The sequence below is a fragment of the Panthera pardus genome, unplaced genomic scaffold (genome assembly GCF_024362965.1).
Source record: "Panthera pardus isolate Hobbes unplaced genomic scaffold, ASM2436296v1 HiC_scaffold_10, whole genome shotgun sequence".
Taxonomy (NCBI): domain Eukaryota; kingdom Metazoa; phylum Chordata; class Mammalia; order Carnivora; family Felidae; genus Panthera; species Panthera pardus.
The window spans coordinates 37,657,971-37,683,709 of NW_026526655.1; the positions used below are offsets into that span (position 1 = coordinate 37,657,971).

At 39.1% G+C, this 25,739-nt stretch overlaps 1 protein-coding gene across 2 annotated transcripts in view; it reads right to left on the minus strand.

The window, feature by feature from the left end:
• PLCL1 (phospholipase C like 1 (inactive)) overlaps positions 1-16,911 on the minus strand; it is a 332,470-nt gene extending 315,559 nt beyond the window's left edge. The window contains exon 1 of one of the 2 annotated variants that reach the window (XM_019428364.2): positions 16,543-16,911. In XM_019428364.2, the coding sequence (XP_019283909.1) occupies positions 16,543-16,785 (243 nt within the window). In that variant the 5' untranslated portion in view covers positions 16,786-16,911. The remainder of the gene's footprint in view (positions 1-16,542) is intronic. The other variant, XM_053906572.1, reaches the window with a different exon arrangement.
• Positions 16,912-25,739: the final 8,828 nt, after the last annotated feature.

A 25,739-nucleotide genomic window follows, 5' to 3' on the forward strand; every position in this document is an offset into this window, starting at 1 on the left:
TTTCTTTCAAAATAAATAAATAAACTTTTTAAAATGTTGAAGGATTAAAAAAATTAAAAACAAAAAACAAACAAAAACAAAGACAACTTGCTGACCTGCTATCACGGAAATATATGGTTTTTGTTTTTTTTCCTCAGAAGGAAAATTCCCCTCGTGGTTACATTCATAGAAATATAGCATCCAGAAAAAGGGACGTGAAAGTCTAATATAGTTAACCACAGTGAAACTAGCACAGCAACCAGTGTTGTGGTCTAAGAACAATGCTTTAAACAAAATACTTGTAAAGAAGAACATGCCACTTACTTGCTGGGTGAATCTGGGTGATTTAACCTTCCTGTGCCTCAATTTCCTCATCAATGAAATGGGATAGACAGTCCCTAATTCATAACTCTAGTGAGACTTATGTGAGTTAATACATGGAAAATGCTTGGAACAGTAAGACTGTAAGCACTCAATAAGTGTCAGGAATTATCATTATGGTGGGAGTGTGGGAGGAAACAGCCACCTAAGTCCTTTCAAATATGTCAAAAGTTGTCACATGAGTAATTAAACTTACTCTTGCTAGTTCCTGAGATAAACTGACTAAGAAATGCATCAGAGAAGAAATTTATTTGGGCTCAACATACGAATATTTTCAAACAACAAAAGCAGCCTGAAAATGCGATTGGCTCCCTTGCGGAGAGGGAGCTCCCTGCTGACTAGAGGCCAAGATCTATGCATGTACAGGGGCTCTAGCTCTAGTGTGATTAACTGTACATGATGACCTCCAAAGGCTCACTGAAGATACTCCATTAGATTCTTTCCCACAGTGTGTGGCACACAGTAGTTTTTCAAGTTATACTATATTGTTCTTGTTTGGCGTTTCTCTATGGTTCACATATCATATGCATTTGCAAGTCAAGATAGAAAGTTGACTCTGTGAGACATAATTTTGAAGTTAGATTATTTCATACAACTAATGAACACATAGCTCATGTGTTCTCATTAGTTGCCCTAACCAAATCAAACAATGTGAATCCAAAAACATATTAGAGTAATGTTGAACTCCCTTATATCCCAAATATATATATATTTTTTTCTTTTTGGTTGCTGACTAATATTCCATTATATATATAAAATTATATATTATATGTATAAAATTATATATTTTATATATAATTATATATATAATTATATATTATAGATTATATTATATATTATAATATTGTATGTAATATATATTTTATATGTATATATTGGAATATTTTATATATATAATGGAAAATTATGTTTTATATATATATAATGGAATATTAGTCAGCAACCAAAAAGAATGAAATCTTGTCATTTGCAACAACATAGATGGAACTAGAGCATATTATGCTAAGTGAAAGAAGTCAGAGAAAGATAAATATCTTATGATTTCACTCATATGTGGAATTAAATAAACAAAACAGATGAACATAGGGGAAGAGAAGGAAAAATAAGATAAAAACAGTGAGAGAGGCAAACCATAAGAGATTCTTAAATACAGAGAACAAACTGAGGGTGGCTGGAGGGGAGGTGGGTGGGGGGATGGACTAAATGGGTGATGGGCATTAAGGAGGGCATTTTTGGGATAAGCACTAGGTGTTATATGTAAGTGATGAATCACTAAATTCTCTGAAACTCCTGAAACCATTACAACATTATATGTTAACTAACCGGTATTTAAATAATAGTAATAATAATAATAATGGATCAATGGGATATGAGTAGAAGTGATATGTGCAACTTACAGGTCACTTCCTTTAAACAAGCTACTTGCCCTCCACTTGTGTTTTCCTCCTTCCTATAGGCTAGAAGGAGGGTGGGGTGGTGGTGGGTCAATCTAATCAAAGGTACAAGAAAACAAACATGCTAGAGGATGGCTCCAAAAGAAGACAAAAAAACCTGGATCTCTGAATTACTTTATGGAGCAGAGCCAGTTACCTAACCTGCCTACTGGTGGGATGTTCCTTATTAGAGAAAAAAAAATCTTCCACCTTCTTAAAGCCACTATATGTTTGCATCTCTTTGTTTGAGCAATTTAGCTTCCTAGCAATGAAAAAGTATTTATAAATATGGAAAGTAAACTCCCTAATTTCAAAGGCTCAGATATTTGTGTACAAATATTCTCAGCAAAATTCTACCTTTAATAAAGCTTAGAGTGAAATTTTAAATTCTAGTATAGAACAAACCAACCATCTAAAGCAAGCAATACTTTCAAGGGCTGGGTACCACCACCAATGGTACACTCTGAAAGCTGGAGACAGAATAGTTTAGGAAGGAAAAGACCCAAATGATAGAAGAAGAAAAACACTTGAAAAAAACTACAAAGACAATCCCTTGAGGGTCATAGCACCAAGATCCTTATAGGAATAAGACAAATAATCTACCTTAGTCATCTAGTTGATCTTTAAAATGTTCAAACCAGAGGCATCTGGGTGTCTCAGTCAGTTAAGCATCTGACTCTTGATCTAGACTCAGGTCATGATCTTGCGGTTCGTGGGCCCCAGCCCCTTGTCAGGCTCTGTGCTGACAGTGCAGAGCCTACTTAAGATGCTCTCTCTCTTTCTCTCTCTGCCCTTCCCCTGTTCTCTCTCTCTCTCTCATTCTCTCTCTCTCAAAAATAAACATTAAAAAAAAGAAAGAGCAAATACTTTAAAATAAAATATTCAAATAATTTTCAACTGTAAAAACCGAAAATCAAAATCGAAACCATGAATAAGAGTTCAGAAAGATTTAAGGCATAATCAGATAAACACAAAGTTAAGCTTTTATGTCCATAAGAAACCTCAGAGCAAAGTTTTGTACTTTGTAACAAAAAACAAATTTTTAAAAGATAGTAAGGTATTAGTCATAGTTGTTAAAGGATCTAAGTCACATTTTGGTTTCCTCCAGACTTTTCTTGAAGGAGTTCAGAACAACAAAAATATCCTGTGCAGTGTTTTCATTTTACATAAATAAATATTTAATATCCACATCCAGGAATTTTTAAAATTATAATTTCAGCTTTTTTTTATCTTGTTTAATGCCACTAAACCCACTACATAAAGATTTTATGTCCTCAGTTGATCCCAAAGTCACTGAAGAGTACTGTCTTTCTCTTCTGGCTTTTAAGAGGCTTTATACAATAGAAAGCATTCCATAAGCCAGTCTTATTATCTATGAAACCAGACAGCAATTGGTTCCCTATGGTGTTAGTTTGCATGGAAATTACACTTTAATATATGCAGCACTCAGGAGACTATGGACTTTATTCTTATTTTCACACCTTACATTGCCACACGGCTGGACTTAACACTGACAATACATGCACAGTAAGGAATGACCCAAGGCCCAGGTCAGTATGTATTTTGTATACGTGTTACAAACAGTGTCTACAATATGATTCTTCTAGTGAATCTTATTCACTAAAGTTGAAAAAGGTAAAATAAATAGTTGATTTTACAAACTAGCCACCAGGACTCATCAAAACACCTCTTTAGGAAAAAATTAAAACAAAGTCTCATTCTCTAACAAAACTACCCACATCTTCACCACAGAAGATCTTCCTCTGTCTACAACATCATCTCTTTTGTCCCAATTATGATTTGATAAATTTTATACTTTTAACAATGAGGGTAGAGGTGGATAGCTGCCCAAATATAGAGATAAGTGGAATCTATTTCCCTAGGGAGTCTCAGGTATATTCTACTCAGAATCAAATCAAACACACAAGAATGTTGTGACAACCTGAAAATCATCCTTCAATTGTTGTGAAGGATACATTAAGAATAAATCCAGAAACCTGAATCCTCTTCTTTTTAAATCTTATAAGATCATAGGAAGCAGTTCTCCACCAATTTGCTTTATAATTTGAGGAAGTCTGTAACCTAAGTCTCAAAGAGGTAAATAACCAAATCTGCAAAGAGGTAAATTCAACTATTATGAAGTAAACTCTAAGGATTCTTTCAGTTCAATTTGCTATGAAAGCTCTATTTTAAATTAAGCATAAAAAAGTAGACCATGTAAAACTGCAGATGCACTTAGAAAGGAAACGTTCTTAAAATCCATAAATTGTTTTTCTTTAAAACCCAACGAACTATGCATATTTATTAACAAATTATCTTTTTGCTTAAAGAATCTAATAAAATTAATCTGGAGTTGGATAAAATCATCACTATAGTCATTACCTTGTTCTGAAACTAGGATGGGATAGAATCTTCACTCCCAAATATGTTTATGTCCTATTCCCCAGAACCTGTGAATATATTCCAGGTGAATATATATCCATGGCAATGGGGAATTAAGCCTACACATGGAATTAAGGTTGCTCATCAACCAACGTCAAAATAGGAAGATTATCCTGGATTGTCTGGGTTAGCCTAATGTAATACCAAGGATCCTCTAATGTAAAAGAAGGAGACATAAGAGTTAGAAGGGGACAAGGTAGAAAATCAAAGACTCCACAGGCCACCGTTGGTTTTGAAAATGGAAGGATCTATGATCCAAAAATAAAAAAAAGGGGGGCAGATTCTAGATGCTAAAGGGAGCAAGAAAACAGATTTTTCCCCAGAACTTCCAAAAAAGAACACAGCCCTGATAATACCTTGATTTTAGCCAAGGGAGGCAAATTTCAGACTTCAGACCTCTAGAACCCTAAGATAATAAATCTGAGTTGCTTGAAGCCACTAAGCTTGTGGTAATTTGTTTCAGCACCAATATACTTAGGACTTCTAAAATGTAGGTTTTAAAGAGTAAGAAACCCAAACCCCCAATCTAGGAGGTGTGCCAAAACAATCACCTTTGATCTATTGCTGTTTCTTAGATCCCTCTGACTCCAACTTAAGTGAAAGAATGTGTGTGCACCTAGCTCAATAAATGGTGGTAGCTTTTATTGCAGAACGATGTGAGGTTGAACTACCTTTAACTTTGTTTTCTGCCTGGCCCCATTCCAATCAGATCAGTATGTTCTTATATCACTGGCTGTGGGAATCTGAAGTATTGGAGTTGCAGGTTTGGAGGATAAAAGAAAATAGGGAAGAAAAATTCTCCCCTCCCTCCACTTTAATAGCTGTGAGACCTAAAACAAGTTTCCACACCTCTCAGAGCCTCAACTTCCTCATCTCTAAGGTTGAAATGATAATGAGAGCTTGCCAAGCTATCATAAGAATTAAAGAGGGGCGCCTGGGTGGCTCAGTCGGTTAAGCGTCTGACTTCGGCTCAGGTCATGACCTCACAGTTCATGAGTTCAAGCCCTGCATCAGGCTCTGTGCTGACAGCTCAGAGCCTGGAGCCTGCTTCACATTCTGTGTCTCCCTCTCTCTCTGCCTCTTCCCTGCTCATGCTCTGTCTCTCTCTGTCTCAAAAATAAATAAACATTTAAAAAAAAAAGAATTAAAGATAACATAGGATTTTGACTATATTACTACCTGTAATTGTTCTACACGATGAAATCTTTAAAAAATCCCCCATTCTCTATCCATGGTATCACAAACAGTTCTCTATAATGGTGCCCTGGATAAATGGAAGAGATGGTGGACAGCCATACTTAGTAAATGAAAGGGCAAAGTTAGAGAATTATCTCTAAGCTCGCCAATCCTATAATAATTTAATTGACAATTAAACAGTGTCAAATTGGTAGAATGTGAACATGTGAGTTTCATTTTCCCCTCAACTGCTTCCTCCCAACTATACCATCTTGGATCCCCCTTTGTCCCTAGGTACTCTGGTTATTACTAATAGCTCACTCAGATTCCATAATGTTTCAATCTCTCCCAATTATTAGAAGGGTTCTTTCAAGTTCTTAAAAACTCAGTCCTGTTCATTTTAAAACTTCAACCTCACATTCAATTCAAAATCCTCTTCTCTGCCTCATTGCCCACATGGCAAGCTAGAATGGTGGCTATAGTGGTTGGAGCTGGGTGGGGGGTGGGTCTACTCAACCCACTTCTCCCTTTCTCTTCCTCTTGACACTTCCCTACTAGAGCTTGGCTGGAGGAAGGATAGGAGAGACCAAGGTCTCCCCATAGATAGTCCCAGAGGGATGCTGCAGGCCCTACTGGGTTGGCTTTCTCTGCTCCTCAGGTTAACACTAAACTGACCCTTGGCTCTCTCTGTGGGGAGGCATACAAATGCAGACTCTCTGGAGTTGCTGCTTCTCCACAGTCTCCTTTCCTCCATATTCATCATCAGAGGTCTGATTTGGACACTGACCTCTACCTCTCACCTCACCCAGTCCCTGCCCCAGCATTTTGTTAGGAGTCCCTCTACCCCAGATGGCTTCTTTGGGTAGGACACCAGCAAGAGGCCTGGCCATTTTCCATCGTGTCCCCTTTCTCCACACCTGGGACAGCATTAGGGGATCTGATGGTATAACTCAGTACCTTCCAGAGGGGAGATGAGCATCAGTCCCAACCTATAGGGAGACTTGGTAGAGAGGGGGACTGTTAGATGCCACCACCATTACACATTCTCTTGACTCCTTTCTTTCTCAGCCTCAGAAAAAGGTCATGAGCTCTTCCTCCCAACAATGAGGAAAGTGGAAGGAGCAGGCTTTTCAGGAACCATAACATCCCTCCAAGGCTACCTCCTCCCTCTCAGGCCTCTTCTTATTTAGCCTGGGGAAGAGGGGTGAGTAAGGGCAGTAGTGAAAACCACACTATAAGACCAAGCTTGGTGCCTGAACACAGCAGTTCACGGTCTCCTGAAGCTAGACCTTTGTTGGAATTTTATTTTAAGCTGTGATGGTTAATTCCAGTGCTCCCAGCTGCTTCCATCTTGTTACACTAATTTCTATATTAACTTGTTTGTCAGAACCATTTCTCTGTATTGGTGAAACTGTCATGCTGAGGATGCAACAATGAAGAATTTTCTTGGACTTTACTGGGGCTAGGGCTAGAAAAGTAGACAAAACTCATCTTTAATGCCAAACGTTCTGCCCAACAACCCAGACCAATCCTTCCTAGATCCTTCCCAGGAATCTCTCAGCTCAAAGGGCTTTGTGCCCAGAAATTACTGGTAGGTGTTTAAGGTGTGAGGTGTTAGTTAAAAGCTCCCCAGAAAAATTTTAAAAGCCTTCAAAATCAAAAAAATCTGAATTTCCAAATATACAAGTTCTGGCAGAATGCTCCAGGTAAAAAGACACTTGCTAAGCTATTTACCCTGTCCATTTATAAATATGGTCCCATCTGACTCCATTCCCCTCTAACACACCTTGATCCTTCTCTTTCTCTTCTCTCTCAAACCCCAGAAATCTCAATGTCTGGTCAAACTTAACTGCTAACACTTCTGAGTATGACTTCTCACAGTCCATGCAGCTACTTCTGTGACAAACATGTCTTTGTATAAAGACCATCACTCCAGATGTCTAGAACACAGACAGCTATAGGATCAAAAGGTCACCTGCTATTGAGGCTTCTGACTTCCAGTGTATCTAGCACAAGTGTGTGTGCACATATACACACAATGTACACACCACTGCATTTATCACAAAACTAGCTTGATCCCACACTATCTGAACATGAGGAAGTATTAGGAAAAATAATTATTTTAAGTTTCAGATGTTTGGGGAAAGCTTTCTTTTTTCCTTCAAAAAAAAAAAATCCACTTTAAGAGAATGGGACCAAATATCTCATAGTGCAAATGCTGCAACAGGAAAAGAGAGTGAAAGAGGAAGAAAAAGCCAAGGTCCAATGTCTTTTCAATGATTTAACATAACCGCAGATAGATAATAAAAACTAACATATGAGTGTTTCAACAAAAGAGCTGACTGTGCCTTTAATACCTAGCCAGTCTCCAAATGATGAGGACAAACCTCTGGGTATCATCTGGCCACTGTACTATATCTCTGAACAGTGGAATAGACTCATTACCTTTAACACAGTAAAGTAGCCATAAGCACAGTAATTTCTTGAAATAATTATGTATTTGAATTTCCCACATGTTAACTCCGGAATTTCTATCCCCCCTCAAAAAAAAAAAAAAAATGAAATGACTAGACAGACTTTAAGTTTAATGAAATTCCACAAATATTTGCCAGGTCCCTCCTATGGGTGAGGAACAACACTACCTCAAATGTAATTGGAAGGAAATCTCAATCATACAACATCATAGCCACTACCACTTAACAAAATTTCAACTTCCTTGGGTTAGAAAGTCAAATACTCCTTATTGATTTATTGATGCTGGAAGACAAACTATCAAACTATAAAATAAATCATATCAAGTTGCAAGTGATTAAGTAACAGTCCATCCTTAGTCTGTATAATTTATACCAAAGTTGGATCATAAACTCTTGTCTCACAGTAAAATATGCTAATTCTGTTCAAAGAGTAAAAATATGCTAATAGGAGCCCACTCCTCTAAAGGTAAAATGGAATGCAATACTAACATAAAGTTATAGGTATTTTACATAAAAAGTTATGAAACTTCAAAAATGTATTTTTGAAAATGTATTCAATCTTTAACAACTTCCCAAAATTGTTTTCAGAATCACTTTTTATAGATTTATCAGCTAAACTTAGTTTCTAAGGTAAGCATAAAATGTCTGCCATTTCATCCAGTGGCTAAGGTTTAAATCAGTATGATTTAAGAGGATGTATAACATAACGATTAAAGCAACCTGTAGAGCTAGACTATTTGAGTCCATTTCCTGGCTCTGCCATTTACTAGCTATGTGACCTTGGGCAAGTCACTTACCTCTCCATCTATAAAAATGGAAATAATAATAATAAATACTTACTTAATGGTTATTGTTAAGGGTTGACTGAATTAACACACATGAAGTGCTTGGAACAATGCTGGACTATAATACAGTATGTAAGCTTTTGTTATTATTGTAAAGAAAATGTCTCAGTAGGAAAATCTCTTCAAGATGTCACATCTATTCAAGATGTTTTATCTTTTAGATTAAATGTAAAAACAAATCTATTTAATTACTAATAACATTTCTAAATGTATAATATTTAATTATAGCATAGACTCATTCTAAAATATTTCAAAATAGTTCATCAAATGTTGAAGATGTCTTTGTATCTTATATGTCAGCCTCTAGGGGGAGCACAAACTCTGTCCCTTACCCACCCCCCCACCCCTGCCTCTGCCCCAACCCCTACCTCCTCCTCCAAAAATTAGTTGCAATAATTAAGAAACTGCAAGTCCAAGGACAATAACGAGCTATGTTTTATGGAAGTGAAATTTTTCAAAGGAGAAAAAAATCAGCATGCACATAGCATGGTGTCCTGTCTCTCTCTGTCCTGAACCCAACAAGTGTTGACCTGAAGGAGAACAGAACACTGCCATTTGCACTTGCTCTTCCAACACAGGTGCCCTTTTCCAAGCCAGACCCTAACCCAACCTGGGTCAAGGAAGCCTTAGCACATTCTGCTTCTGCTGCCACCTTACTCTTTGGCCCTGGGAGTTGTGCTCCTGAGCCTCCCATTCTCATCATTGGCTGTCAGATCTAGGATGGGGGGTGTGGGCTTTGAGCACACAGGCTATTTGGCCTGCTTTGGTCTGAAATCACTTGTGTCTTAGGGAAAAGCCCTTACAACATGATCAGTTCCAACCTTCTAGAGTTCTGCTTTGAAATCTCAGTCCTAGCTAATGGTAGTGTTTCTTTCGCCTCTTTTTGCCTTCCTTGTGCATTTATCTCCCGCAATACTTCAGAAGGTATTCTGAATACAACCTCATGATCATTTCTAACCTTCACATTGTACCACACAATAATACAAGTTTGCCAATTTGTACATACTTCCTGTGCTTAGTCTAGTACAGACTTAGCATCTTTTAAAAGGCTCTTGAAAGAATTGAAAGGTCAGCATGAAACAATTAGCAAAGCAGAAATTATCTTTCAAAGGTGTTTTAATCTTTTGAATACAACATTGTATTGTTAAGGAAAAGCACAATATCCTTGCCTATAATCACTACACACTTTCATACACTTATAGAAATTAAGACATCTTTGGAAACTAAGCACACTTTCTAAAATAGTTTAGTTTTCATGTTGTTTTGTTTCATTTTGGATGGATTGTTCTACTTTCAAATTTAACCTGCCTTTTCTTCCTACAGTGCTAATGATAACGTAAGTAATGATTCCTTTCTGCGCACCATGTTCAAACCCACTTTTCTCAAAGTAATGCTAGTATTAGTGAGGTGAGTTAAAATGGTACAATAGAAAATGAACTAGATTATATCTCTCTTAAACACATCCATATAAGATGCTACAAACAAAAGGACAAATCCAATTTAATTTTAAATCCAAGGAACTACTCCAATATTTTCACATACTATGATTTTATTGCCATCAAGTGTTAGCTCAAATGCATAGTACATTGGTGACAACTTAAAACAAAAAACTGTTGTTATAGAAGTTGACCATTTGGTGCTAATTTTTATTATCACCTTTAGCATACTCAATAATCACAATAAATTTTGTCTATGTACCCTTTTATAGGAACCGGGATACAGAGATAAATAAAATTCAATGAAACTACAAATAAATCCTCTTGACATTATTAAAACACTTATCAAAATATAAGATTTCATAGAACTGACAGGTTTTACTATAATAAGATTTACTAATTTATTACCTTAGATTTAGATAGAAAGTTCAATCAAATTTTTCTTTCTTCCCATCTAATAACCAATGGTTCATTTACTGGTGCTAAGATGGGAGACAAAAAATTGCTCCTCCCTCGTACTGTTGTTAAGTCATTTTAAGTTTGACAATTGTTTTATTCTTTTTTAATGTTTATTTATTTAATTTTGAGAGAGAGAGAGCAAGGGAGGGGAAGAGAGAGAGGGAGGCAGATAATCCCAAGCAGGCCCCCCATGCTGTCAGCGCAGAGCCTGACATGGGGCTTGAACTCACCAACCAGTGAGATCATAACCCAAGCCAAAATCAAAAGTCCACCGCTCAACTGACTAAGTCACTCAGGAGCCCCAGTTGGGCAGCTGTTTTAAATGTACAATCTTATACGTCTCAGGTTGGACATCACTCCTGAAAATGGGATTCTATTTCATTATTATTCAAGCTGAACAAAAGTGATGGAGGAGCAGGGCAGCCTGACCAGTTGCTCTGGCATTACCTAGAAGCAATAATGGATCTTTGTTCAATCGCACTGAAGGTAAAGTTGGCTGTCTCCTAATGTCTCTTCAAGGCGCCCTGCTGTGCCTCAGGTGTTATTTGGCAATATATGTTCAACTGACATTTTATAGTACAAAATTTAATTATTTGTTTTCTCTACTATAAAAAGGAAAAGGCTGAGAAAAAAACTATTTAGTCTAAATTGCAATGTATATTTAACCTCTCAATGACTACATAGTTAACTTATACTTTTTGAACCTTAAAATATTTTCCAAGAAGGAAAACAAATAGTGTGAATTCACACAGCAATAGCAAACACTAATTCATAGGCACTCCTAAAACCTTTCCTGAAAACAGGACAAAGCTCTTTATCCAAATTTTATTCCTAATATTCTTAAGAGGCATTATAAGCAATCACATCAGAAAGGGACCACAGTGACAGGCAACCACTTCTAAGGTGAAATGTGTCCATGTTTCTATGGCAATTTCAGAGGAAGTAAACACTGTGACTGAAGTTGCTGGGATAATAAACCAGATCAACCTAAGAGGTTCAACACTATTAATATAGCTGAATCATACCTTAGGAGGGGCACCTCCGACTAAAGCCACCAGGGCATGTGCACGGCACCCCTTATAGTAAAGGCTGACCAGCTCCACTCTACAATCAGGTTGTTTTTCCAAAATGTACTCATAAGTTAGTTATTTGGAACTTTTAACACATACTTCTATGGGCAAAGAAAGAAATAAGTCTACAAATGCTGATTCATTCCCAAGCTCATCTACAGAAGCCTGTTTAGCTTATAGTGTGCTTAAAATTGTTATTTTTCAATCATATTTAGTTACCCTTCATAACTGTAATACAAAATGCTTTCAGAGCTCTAGCTTCAGAGCCCCTACTTCATCACTCTCCTAGAATAATGCATCTTCCTATGCCCAAGGTACTTGTTTCCTTTCTGTATCAGTCTAAAAGAGAATACAAGCCCTCACAACCTCACCTACATGTAGGGCACGGGAGAAGCAGCCTGGTGTAAAACAACAGATGTGTACTGGCAACATGGAGGACATCTGCCAAGTTGCTATGCCTTTTAAAATACAGCACAGGCCTCACAAAATGACTAAAGACAGGAAGGTCTGCAATCCCTTTCTAGAGCCATCCATCTCTAGGTGTTCTGGGTTGGGAAGTGGGGGGAGCAGAGAAAGGGAAATTTCCCCTGCAAGCCATAGGGCCCAAGATTCAGACTCTTCTGCCACTCTTTTAACAGGTTCATGTCGTTTCGAACCTAGAAAGTATTCAGACTGTGGCCTTCCTGCCTCTGAGAGTCAGCATAAGAGCACAAGCCCTGGAGTTAACCAGACATGGGTATGAATCCTAACTCCACATCGTGAATCAGTAGTTTTCTGTGCCTCTGTTCTCTACTTTCATTTATTGTTTCTGAGAAAGACATAGAGACTGTGCACAAGTGGTGGAGGGCAGAGAGAGAGGAAGACCAGACCCTAAAGAAGGCTCCAGGCTCTGAGCTGTCAACACAGAGCCCAACGTGGGGCTCGAACTCATGAACCACGAGATTATGACCTGAGCCAAAGTCAGATGCTTAACCTACTGAGCCACCCAGGCACCCTTCTTCTCTACTTTAGAGGGTTTGCTGTGAGGATCAAGTGACATAATGTATGAAAGCTCCTAGTTTACAGTACCTGACTCACAGTAGGCAATACTTCATAATAAAATAAAACTCCTTTTGCCCCACGGAAGAGAGCCATAATTTTGATATGTGTCAACAGGTACCCAAGGCACATCTTTGAGGCTACAGCTCAGAAACCCACCACACTAGCCCCAAAATGAACATGACAGAATAAGACTGGCCATGACATAAAATAATGAGACACAAAAAATACCAAAGCAATTACTTTCACGATTTCAGTTCAGGTATCAGCACGTCATTCCCATCTCCTATCTTCATCCAACACACCTATGTCCATGACATCCAAATGATGATTTCTTCTAGAGAATTTATATTTTAGTAGAATTGAAAAGAAAACATAGAACCCTTCAATATGTTACATACAATGGAAGAAAAAACAGCTATTTAGAAAACATGTATGTATTTCAGTTCCCATCATTACTATAAGGAATGAGATATGCTGCTTTCTATTTCCAAATCATTGCAGAGTTAAAGAGCTATAAACTATAATCGACAGTATTAAATATTTTAAACTTATAAGTTTGATATCAAAAATTAGATAGAAAAATGGTCTCATATCTTAAATAGAAATATATTCATATGCAGAATAGTACATAATTGTTTTATATAATCAAACTTGCATGTAAATAACTTGTCGTTTTCAACCCCAAGTCATCAAGAAGCAGTTAAGATGGAGTCTATTGCGATACTGGTATTCAACAATGCACTTACCAAAAACGTGAAGCATTTATCAATGTCAATGCTGTCGAAAATAATAATACAGAAAAACACGGGCAAAAAATGGATGGATTAAAGAAAACCAAGTTTAAGCCCCCCATTAAATTTTTTAAAACTTAGGACTTGGCATATAAGGGAGAAAACACAACTATAGTAGAAAAACAGCTATAGTAGACGCTACAAAGATGTGTAAAGACAATTGTTGTTATTGTTTTCATCCGCTCAGAAGGAAACTGTTTTCTCAACTAAAATCATGTTTTCACAAATTAGAGAGGGCAAATTTACTGAAAACATTTCTTTTATTAATACACAAGACATTTCTTTTATTAATATACAAGACAGTCTGTTTCCTGGTATGATAGAGGAATGCACTATTCTGATTTGTCTAATATTCAAGTTAACAGAGAATATTCTAAGTTGAGCTGAAAATAATTTAATATTTGATGATTTACAACCTTCCAGTGGCTCAGAGTTATGATCATGAATATCAATTATCACAATACTAAGGCTATTTGGAACCGCATTTAATAGTTTGATTAACATAAAATGTACTACAGCCTTTATTTTTTATGTATGTTTTAATGCTAAATAAAAAGAATGCTTGGCCAAACTCTGAAGAATGTGTTTTTCTCTCAATATAGGATATGTGCTACATATTTATTATATGATCTAGACCGTTTTTAGAGACTCTCCTTTTTACTTTGCTAAAGTGAACAAACCATGGGGCAGCAGATTCAACAGATGCCAACAGAAAGGTCCTTCCTTGATCTCAGAGATGGTGTGGAACAGAACCCCACCACCTGCTTCTTTCCCCATTGGAAGAGAATGAAGGCCTCTGGAAACAGACCCTAAGGACCCATGCTCACCAATGATCCACCAGGTTATTCTTGAAAATTAACTGACACATCAGAATGATTTTGGAAAACCCACTAGGAATCAAAAGCACTTGAAACAAATTTGAAAATATGAGGCCTATAAACTTCAGTTAAATTTTATTATATAAATCAAGAACGTCAATAGTTCACCACAGATATATACAGATACATATGCTTACATATGCATGGAATATTTCTGGAAGGATACTTAAGAAAGTGTTAACAGCTATGGGGGCGGACTATGTAAGTGGGAGTGTGGAGTGGCTGGGAGTCTTCCCTTCATGCTCCTTTGCAACCTTTGATTTTTTTTCTCATCTGCTTATATTATTTTTTCAATAAAACCTACTTTAAAATAATACCAATTTACTTCATTTTCTAGTACCTTTAATTATAAAAACCATTTATTAAATGCTTATTTTACTATTAAATAGGGGAAAGATCAAGTTGATATTCTGTTGCCTCCCTCTTTTGCCACAAAAATAAATCTCAAAACCAAAAAGGCACAATTACTCAGCAAGGGTCCTTCTGAGAATATAAACCAGAACATAATACAATTTAGAAACTGCAAATTAGTTGCAAGCATTTATATATTCCTTACACTCTGTTACTTTTATTTTTTACAACACTATAGAGCCCACTTTTTGTGATGGTATATTTTAAACTATCTTGTGGTGTTTGTTTTCACACACAGGGAACACATGTAGTATCAATATCTTAGAATCCAAAATGTAATTGTTTCCTAATTGTGCTGTTTTTTAAGTTTCAGAATAATATGTTTTCTGACCTGTGGGTTAAAAGAAAAAAAAAGTGATCACTCCCTTTTTATCCAAATTCACACCCGGAATGGAACACTCCTTTTCAAATCATCTAAAAGGCACAGAATAACAGAAACTACTACAAGTCATTTGCAACTACCACCCACTCTTCTTTTTATATAGAAATCTTCCTGTTCGTTTTAAACTTCCATGTGTCAGTGTTGGGGAATAGCCCAGACAATACTAGGAGCTAGGTGGATGTACTGTGGGCACAGTCTCCCCACACTGGCAAGGGGAGCTGGGGCTTGGGCATTAGGAGCTGGTTACACAGCTCAACCCTGAACAATGGTCTTGAATGTATTAGCACACCAAGTAAATTGAATAGTAAGTAGTTTCAAGTCCATCTTTCGGTCTCATCTTTGGCAATACACACACACACAGTTTCATACTGACTACTCTACCAAAATCAATTTTGATCTCACATGCACATGATTACTCACGTTCGTTTATGCTGAGGCCCTTTTCCAAAGCCTAAGGGAGAGTTCTGACTTCCAGGATACGTAACCACATGTCATGCACCCAAAAGATGAAATCTCTAACAGAAGGCAAGCCCCGAGCGGAAGGAAGACAGAAAGAGATAAAGCAGGGAAAAGGCTTACAAATTTCTTGCCAAATAGATGAAGAGAAATATTGTCTGGTGGTCGAGCGGTCAGGAAGCATTTTCCCTTCCTGCGGTGGTAACCACAAAGACCTGGGATGATGCTCGGGGTATTTATTGACTGCTTTGTGCTCGCGCTTTCTGCAGTGCAGAAACTCTGGGCTCCACCATCGCTCTCCACTTGGTCACAGGGTCCACTGAAAACTCTGCCTGTCTACCGGGAAAGTTCATGCTTCTTGGGATTTCAGGATCATTGGAATCTGGAGGGTTGTTCTTGGGGTGGGGAGGAAGCTGTTTGTTTTTTGTTTTTGTTTTTGTTTTTTCTTTCACTTGAGGGTTAACTGTGCATTTCCTTTACTGGGGGGGGGGGGGGTGGAGGGGGGATTAAGCTAACCTTTCTCTGGAGAGCAGTGCACAACCATCCTGTGGTTTGCATTTATATTGAATCCTCCCTTCCTCCTTCCATCAACGGTTTAGTGAAGCTTTCAGAGAAAATGAGGGAAAGCATCCATCAAAACGCAAAGACGCAGAGCGGAACTTTTCCTCTGCTGTCAGGGGGGAAAAAAAAGTCACTTCTGCTTCTCACGGCCAAGAGCTGAGTCTGGGAACCTCCGGACGAGGAAGGAAGGTTTGGTAATGAGGGAGGTGGGAGAAAACAATGCCGAGCCTGCGATGCCTCCGGACACACCGTACGTACATCCTGCCTGGATCCCCGACCCACACGCCACCCACACCCACGCTCCCCGGGTGGCGCGGCCTCGCTCACCTTGATGATGCTGCTGCGCCGGGGGGTCGCCCGCGCCGCCTCCAGGAGGCCAGCCTCGCTGTCAGCCGGGGCCCCTGCAGAGCCCGTCAGCGCGACCCCGCTGCGACGATCCCTCCACCGGCCCCCAGGGGCCACAGCCGCTCCGTCCCCGGAGGGGGCGTCCGGGCCCACTCGGGGGTCGTCTTCGCACCCGGCCGCGTCCGGCTGCGCGGGACCCTCCCTGCCCGCCGCGCCCTCGGCCATGGCCGGCGAATCGGGCTCTCGGGGGGAGACGGCACGCCCGGCAGCGGAGTCCAGCCTCTGGACACGAGTGCGCTCCTGCACCCGGAGGCGGCCCCGCCACACTTTGTTTCACCGCCCGGGGGCGGCGGCGGCGGCAACTTTCTGGAGAGGAGACATCGCTTGGGTAGAGACGTCCGCGGGCTTTGGTCCAGGAAGCCGGCAGTCCGCTGGGGTAGGGCGGCGGGAATAGGGAAGGAGATGCGAGCGGGAGGGAGAAGGAGAGGCGAAAAGGAGAGGGAGGTGTCCGAAATGTGATGCGAACGCCTGCTCTGCGCCAGACAAAAGGCCCCCCGGCGGCTGGCCGGGCGGCCTCCGAGGCCGGGACGCGCGCGGCCTGAGGGGGCCGGAGCCAGACGACCGCGGCCCGGCGCACCCGCCACCTGCCCGCGGACCGCGGCGCAGCGGCCCCAGGAAGTGCGGCGGCGGCGGCGGCGGCGGCCTCCACTCCGCTCTGTTGTGACAGGGAGGGAAGACTTGTTTTGACAGCCCGTGGGGATTGGCAGGCGCCTGGGCCTCTGAGGAGCCTAGCGTCGCCGAGGAGGGGTCGGCCCGACCAATCCCCACTGCGAAGGGGTGTGCCCGAGCGCGAAGAATGGAAGAATGTGTTCTATAACTGGGAGCCGGCCCAGCAGAGCTCGTGTACTCGAGCGAAGGTGTGAGCGCGCGCGCGTGTGCGCACCCTCAGGCGCTCCGTGTACATTTTAGGAAGTTTAGATGTTCGAAATGAGCCTGCAGATGCAACAAAATCCGGGGCTGGGGGAGGGGGCGGGGGAAGGAAACCTTTGGCAAAACAAAGCAATTTGGAGAAAAGGAGGTGTTGAGCCCTAATGTCAAAGTGTTTGAGGTGACAGAGCGCAGCTTCGCACCATCAGGGGTTTACACCAACCCTTTGAAGTCAAATCCATGCAGACATAAACTGAGACTTTGGAGTTGGATAATTTGCTTCAGGTTCCATAAAATGATCTTCAGTTCACTCTACAATGTGAAAAAACACAACAAGGAAAGGGAATCAGATAAAAAGAGGTGAGGGTAATGGGAATAGAAGAGGTGAGGGTAATAGGAAACTGAACCAACTAAATCCCTTTGGAGAGCGACCCCTAGCAAAGCCACAGATAGGATATGATGGAAGTTGGCCAAGTACAAGATGAGATGGGGGATTTCGTCTCTGTCCTGAAACATCCCTATTTGATTATGGTTCAACCTTCTCTCTCTAGATAATCCTATATAAACATATTTTGCTCCTTTCCAGCAAGTTAGCAACCAAGAAGAGAGACACCTATGGATGATGCATTGTCACTGAAATTTACCACAGAATGCTCAGGTAGATGTAAAAGATGGCTCTGAGCTTCCCCAAAAGGACGGAAGATGACAAGTTGATTTAAAGGCTTTTCCGTGTTAAACCTCATGTATAACATTAAATTATATTTTAATTATTAATAATTTGATAATTTGAGATACTTGTTCCTTTGTCTGGCCAAGGACATGAGAAATTCTTCAGGCTTTTAGACCGAGAATTTATTACAATTTCAGAATTTTAGAGATGCAAGGAGATTAAGGGATCATCTAGGGCAGACTTTTCGTTTTACAGATGAGACGAAGGCCCAGGAAGCTTTAGTTTCTTGTCTACTACTTAGTGCAGGAGCTGAAATTAGAATCTGCCACTTAACTCCTCCTGTAATCTCAGCTACTTTATCTGGCTCCTCTGGGGCTGCAAGCAGCCAGAACTGGATAAGGCCCCTGGGAGGTTTCAGACTTGACATCTGTCAACTTTTAGGTAAGACTGAGAAAGCCCCAGTTTACCTTTTCTTTAAATATAAATGCAGCCCAGTAATGAATGTACTGTAGATTGGCAACCTCTGGTTTTAGAACCAACACCACCCTCTAGTGAGATTCTAAGAACTGCATCTGTAATGGCAAATGCTTTTTTCTTTCTTACATGTAAAAGACGGGAAGGGAAACTCAAAGTTTCCTTTTCAAGTGACCTGCCTTTATTACTCAGAAAGTAAAAGGGTCCCCAGACTTAAAACAACCATACTTGTCCTTCATCTCCATTAGTTCAGGGAATTCTTACCTTTCTTGCACAGGAAATATTTTTACTTGCTATCCTTACAAATATAACCTATTTTAGGCTATCATTTTTTTCTTTGATATTCAACTATTACTATCTTTTATTTTTATCTTGTAAAGTTACTTTCAGAGCTTAATTTTTCCTTGTTACCCTAGTAAAAATTCCATTATTGGATTGTCCTCCAAGAAATGTAAACAGCAGTTATCTTACTCATTATCTTGTTTTACAATATTAGTATCATTTACAAAGATTTCCCACCCTAAAGATTTGTATATTATTCTGATAAGAATTTGGTTTTTTTTTAATTTTTTAATGTTTATTTTTGAGAGAGAGAGAGAGAGAGAGAAAGAAAGAGAACAAGTGGGGGAGGGGGAGAAAGAGAGAGAGAGACACAGAGAGAGAGACAGAATCGGAAGCAGGCTTCAGGCTCTGAGCTGTCAGCATAGAGCCTGACATGGAGCTTGAACTCACAAGCCGTGAGATCATGACCTGAGCCGAAGTCAGATGCCCAACCTACTGAGCCATCCAGGTGCCCCAAGATTTTGTTTTTTAAGGTATTAAAATTAGTGTCACCTTACTAACATTTAAGGTCAGTAGTCTTCAAAGAAGGAAAAGGAGGAGGTGGAGGAGGAGGAGGAGGAGGAGGAGGAGGAGCAGAAGCAGCTGCCAGAAAGTGTAGCATGTAAGAATACAAAATTTTTTGTTTCAACTAGATGCTTAGCAGCCTTCTCTGTCACCCTCATGTGAAGGCAAACACACACACACACACACACACACACACACACACACACACAGACACGTCTCAGCCCTTTCTCCTTCTCTCTCTCTCTCTCTCTCTCACACACACACACACACACATATACACACACACCTCGTACTAAATCTTTTACTCTGAGCATCTGTTCATAAAGGCTGTTATGTAATTCATTCTGCTTTGAGAAACTAGTTGAACCCTAGTCTAACAAGTCTTTCATACTATTGTCTTCTTTTTTTTTATTTTTTAAAGTTTTTTTTAATGTTTATTTTTGAGAGAGACAGTGACAAAATGCGAGTGGGTTAGGGGCAGAGAGGGAGACACAGAATCTGAAGCAGGCTCCACACTTTGAGCTGTCAGCACAGAGCCCGACGCAGGGCTCGAACTCATGAGCTATGAGATCATGACCTGAGCTGAAGTCAGACGCTCAACCGACTGAGCCACCCAGGCACCCCCATACTATTGTCTTCTATCATAAGCTCAATAGGCTTTTCCTGATACTCATATTTGCAGTTAAAAAAAAAAAAAAAAAAAAAGAACGCCACTGAATCTGCTCCTACCTGGCAACAGATTCTGTTCTGTGGCCCCACTCCCAAAACTGAGAGAAAGGTTAAGCCAGATTTGGTTAAGTCAGTAGCCATGGGCACATTCCTCCCTCACCATTAATAACCACCCTTAGCCAAATTAATATCACCCACAATTCTTGCCTCTCAACCTTTTACCAAATAAGGCAGCAATCACTTGACTGGCAAATTGGAAGCTGGAGTCGGGGTGGGATGTGGGTGGGGGAAGGGATGTGAATAAGAATAATTCATTAGCAATTCAAAAGTCACCTCAGAAAGGTGTTCTCTGATGACAAATCTCAAGTTGCTCCCTCAACCCCACATACATATCATCCTACTCATATTATTCTGTTTTGCTTTCTGATAGCATTTTATCACTGGGAATAAACTGTCCTGTCCGTGGAATTGTTTACTTATATATTCTGTCATACTGACCTCCTATCTCTGCCCCACTAAAATGGAGAGAGAATGTAATCTCTAGGTGCAAAAGACCTTGTTCATTGCTTTATCTCCAGCTCCCAGAACCATGCCTGGCACAGAAGAGGTGCTCAATAAATATTTATGGACAGAATCTTCATCTTTGCAATCCTCTGACTAAATTTAAAAAATCTTTTTTTTTTAATTTTTTAATTTTTTTAAAGTTTATTTATTTTGATAGAGACAGACACAATGCCAGTGGGGAAGGGGCAGAGAGTGGAAGAGAGAGAGAATCCCAAGCAGGCTCCACACTGTCAGCACAGAGCCCGACGTGGGGCTCAAACTCACAAACCATGAGATCATGACCTAAACCAAAACCTAGACAAACCAACACTTAACTAACTGAACCACCCAGAAACACCTGATTCTTTTTTTAAAGGCTCTGTCACTGCCCATACTATAGGACTTCTCATCCTCTGGGATCCTAGAATTCCATCCTAGGGCAGAAATCAGAGCATACCCAAAGCAAGCAGTTGCAAAAGTCAAAGGATGCTTATAAATCAGAATAACTTGAAATCTAGAATTAGACTGAAAGACAATTGATAGGAACCTAACCAACTAGCCCAGAATCAATGACCAGATATGTCAATGTAGTTCTTCCAGCCCAGAGAAGTCACCACAGAGCCCTGGGCCTAAGAAAAATCCTGTGAGAATATTAAGACTTTCCATACACTACCAGGAAATCACAGTGGCGGAAGAGAACTGACACCTGCTTTCTATATACTTGATAATCCTCTATGAAGTATTTTGATCTCCACTTTACAGATAAGAATCAAAAGGGTCAATTAGCTTGCTCAGTATCAGAGCCAACAGGAAGTGGAACCAGTATTTAAGTCCTAGTCAATGACTTCGAAGCTTGTGCTCTTCCTGCTGTATGAGGCTCTCATAGGGTCCAAGTTCAGTGAAGTCCTGCAGACTTCACTTATTCTGATGAGCCACTCCTGCACATCACATTAGACATGACAACCTTTCCTCATAACATCAGCATTACCTCTATGTCATCTTGACAGAGGGTGAGGCTTACTGATTCATCAGTGTGTGAGGAAACACATTTATTCTCTTGTTCACATATGTGTAAAAAAAAAAATATTTTGACATTAAGAGCCAATTCTCCTGATAAGTTCAAAGATGCACTAAACATGAGTAGGGGGATTTTCAACTGAGTTACATATATCTTTATATTCAGTCATAACACTCTCCAATACACACTGTAATCACTTCAATTTGCTGGTTTAAGAAAACAACTTGCAGGGTAATTTGTAATATAAATATTATAGTGGAGTAAATATATACAGAGTCAATATGCCCTCTTAAAATTCTTGGTTTATTTTTTTCTTCAAAGGTATATCTTTTCTCCCTTATGTTAGCAAGTAAGTAGGAAATTTCTGTAACTAAAACGTAAAAGTCAACTAATTTCATTTAAAAGTACAAGTAATCCATGTCATGATAATGGCCCTACAAAAATGAGAAGTTACAAATTATTTAGAATAAATCTAGATTCCCCACATTAGTAAATCTTCAAAGTACTGAAAAGCAATACATTTAAGAAATCTTGAATTACAGCCAATGTTCTTCAATGTCTGATGGCTGCTGCTTCTTTCCTATGTTGGGAAACCTCTACTACCTTCATGAAAGCAGGATGCCTGGATGTCTGTCCATTAACACTGCCCTCTCTGGAATCATGCAGACAATGAGGCTAAGATACAGTATTAGGAGCCCCAGACCAATCATCTGGGAAAGTCTGTATGTGCAAGGCAAATGTCTTTTTAAAATAGGCAGTGTTGAACAAATAATAAATAAAATGAGATAGGCAGTGTTGATTTATTTTCTATGTATTAACTGACTTTGACATAGATCCTGGAGATGGAACTCGTATCATCATTATGTTCCCCACTAATGCAGAAACCACAGAGGTATTTATGAAAACTACCACTGGAATGGCACCAACGAGGCCCACATGAAAACTTGTTTCTCTTCTTTTTCTATCTTATTTGACAACTTGGATCTTTTCCAGGTGTGAAGTTATACTAGAAACCTCTTCAAATGAAACATACTCACAATGCCTAACACTTGGGATTCAGGAGTAAATACAGGTTTGGTTCCTCCTCCTCTCCCCATCCAGGTACATACCCCAAATCTACTTCATCTGCATATAGTAGGGGGGTTTTCTCCAATTTATGCCAAGATATAAATGTTTTGGGTTTTTTTACTAATTTTTTTTAGCATCTTAAGACCCTTTGGAAGAGAATGAAGAATCATATTTCTTTCCCTAACCACTCCTTTTGGTCATGATGTATCACCAGCCTTACACCTATTGGGTTAACCCTATTGATATGCCTTTGTGGCATTCTACCTCAAATCCTTTAAGAGGAAGAAGCAGAGTGGAATATTTAAATAAACAAAATTTTAATGCATGCTCTAAATTAAAGTAGAAGACAGGAATAAAGTACAGTCTCTTCTGTAAGTTTTAGTTCCCAGTAAGTTTTCAGGTGAATAGTTCTTCCATTAAGCATAATGTAAGTTTATCTGCTTTACAAAATGAAAAGTTATAGAATGTGAGTCCCTAAAAAAAAATTCCATTTGAGGCCAAATGTCTAGTGAAAGCTGGATTGCTAACATTTGCTCGGTCATTAACCCCTGTGAGAATCCCCCAGTTCCCACCCTCACTGACTCATATAGGTCACCATGGATACAACTGCTTCCTCCCTTACCCACAGAGGAGGAACAACAGCTGCTAAACTACACTTGGGATGTTTGCCATTCTCTGTTCTATATAAAATGTACTGGTGAAAATGTTCAGATGATATCACAATTGTTTTTGAAAGATGGGGGGGAAGCATGTTGCAGGAATCATCTAACATATTAAGCAGCAGCAAAGAACTCAAATTTAACTTAAACTGTAAAGTGGGATAATAAGCAACATTGGACAATACTACATTTAGTGTAATGAGAGGTTATAGAGCTTTCTTTAAATTTTCACCTAACTAAAATGGGATTTTAGTAACTAAACCGATAGCTGCAGACAGAATTCATTTGGAAGATTCCTTATGAGCAATACTTAAACTCCAGAGGAAAAGCATTAAACATCATTATTTTTAGACTTATTTCTAAAGGAAAGGATATTTTTCTGATTTTGATAGATTTTATATTTCTCATCAACATACTGCTATAAATTCTGAACTTCAGAAAAATAAAATATATGGATAAAATAGAATCTTACTCCTTCTATCTACGTTAATTTTTCTTGTCTTCAACGTACAGATTAAACGGGTTTTTGTTTGTTTGTTTCCTGAAAATGTAAAGAATGGTGTGTGATCTGTGATTGGAACTAAAGTCAAAAGGAGTACTTCTTACCTGTACACCCAGTAGATGAAAAAAATAGCATTTATTTAATTAGAAAAAAAGTATTTTCTCTTACTTCTCATCTTAATTCTCCTTACTCACCAATCATTAATGACATCCATTAGGTATGGTTCACATGGAAATACTTCATTAAAACTCTTTGTTTTAAAGATAATCTTCAGGGTGCCTGGGAGGCTCAGTCAGTTGAACTTCTGACTTGGCTCAGGTCATGATCTCACGGCTCTTGAGTTCCAGCACCCCCCCCTCCACCCCTCCCATCAGCCCCGCATCAGGCTCTGATGCTGACAGCTCAGAGCCTGGAGCCTCCTTCAGATTGTGTCTCCCTCTCTCTCTGCCCTCCCCCAACTCGCACTCTGTCTGTCTTTCTCTCTCTCTCTCAAAATATAAATAAACATTTAAAATAATTTAAAGACAATCTTCAAACTCAGGGGGATGTTCACTAATTCTCCCTGTGGAAGAGTTTATGCCTCCTCGTACCATTGACAGCAGGCTCAGCCATGTGATTTGCTTTAGCCAATGAAAGATGAGTGAAAGAGCCCCTTCTGAACAGAAGCTTCAAGAACCAGTGTATGCTTAACCATGATCTTATTTTCCTCTACCAAAGATTACTCAGATCCTAAGTGAAAATGGCATGGGGCAGAGCTCAAGCCAATCTACGATGGATGTGTAACACGAACAAGAAGGCAACCTCTGTGGCAAGCCACTCAGATTTTGGGATGCTCTTTTACTGTAGTATTACTGAGATTCTCCTGACTGATACAGATACATAAGTTCACTGAAAGCCCTATGTTTTCTACAACAATGCTATTGGTTCATATGACTGGATACTATTTGATTTATACAGCAAATAAACATTCCTGGCATCTACTAAACTAGTAAAAACTAAAAAATTTTGGATTTCCAAAAATTGTGTATAGTTTGTTCTATTTCTATGACATATTTTTCTATTTATTTCTTTCCTATAAATTATGTAAACCCCTGATTCTGCCTTTCTTATTAGATTTAGAAATGACAGCATAAATGTGAGCATATGCATATTCTTTTGGTATAATTTTTTTCTTTTACCTGTCTTGAACACTTCTCTCCTCCTCCACCCAAATCAACTCTTCCACTCCTTGAAGGTAACTCAAATTAACAACTTGAGTTGCCAAGTTAACGCATCTTTTCAGCTTTAGTATACGTGTGTGTGTGTGTGTGTGTGTGTGTGTATGTGTGTAGAGGGAGAGAGAGAAAGCATGTGTGTTTGTCATCGTTAGATTTACTAAAAAGAGAAGAGGTGGGAAGACATATTTTATACATACTTTTCTGCATCTTCCTTTTCTCATTCAACAATACCTGGTAAGAATTCCACCACCTCATCTGCAACATCTACTCATTCATTCTTCTAAATAAATGCAAATATTCCATGGTATAGATATATCATAATTTGGTTAGTCATTGCTCTATTTGGTGTATTCAGCTTATTTCTAGTTTTTCACCACTACTAATGACATTGTAATTATCATTTCTGTACACATTTTTATGAACCAATTGTTTAATTTCCATCAGATAAATTCCCAAGAGTAGCATTTTTGGGTCTAAGGATGTATGTATTTTTAATTTTAATAGATAATGCTAGATTGATTTCCCAAAGAATCAGAATACTTTACATTTCCTCTTAATATGTATTGTAGTTCTTTTTAATTTCTGC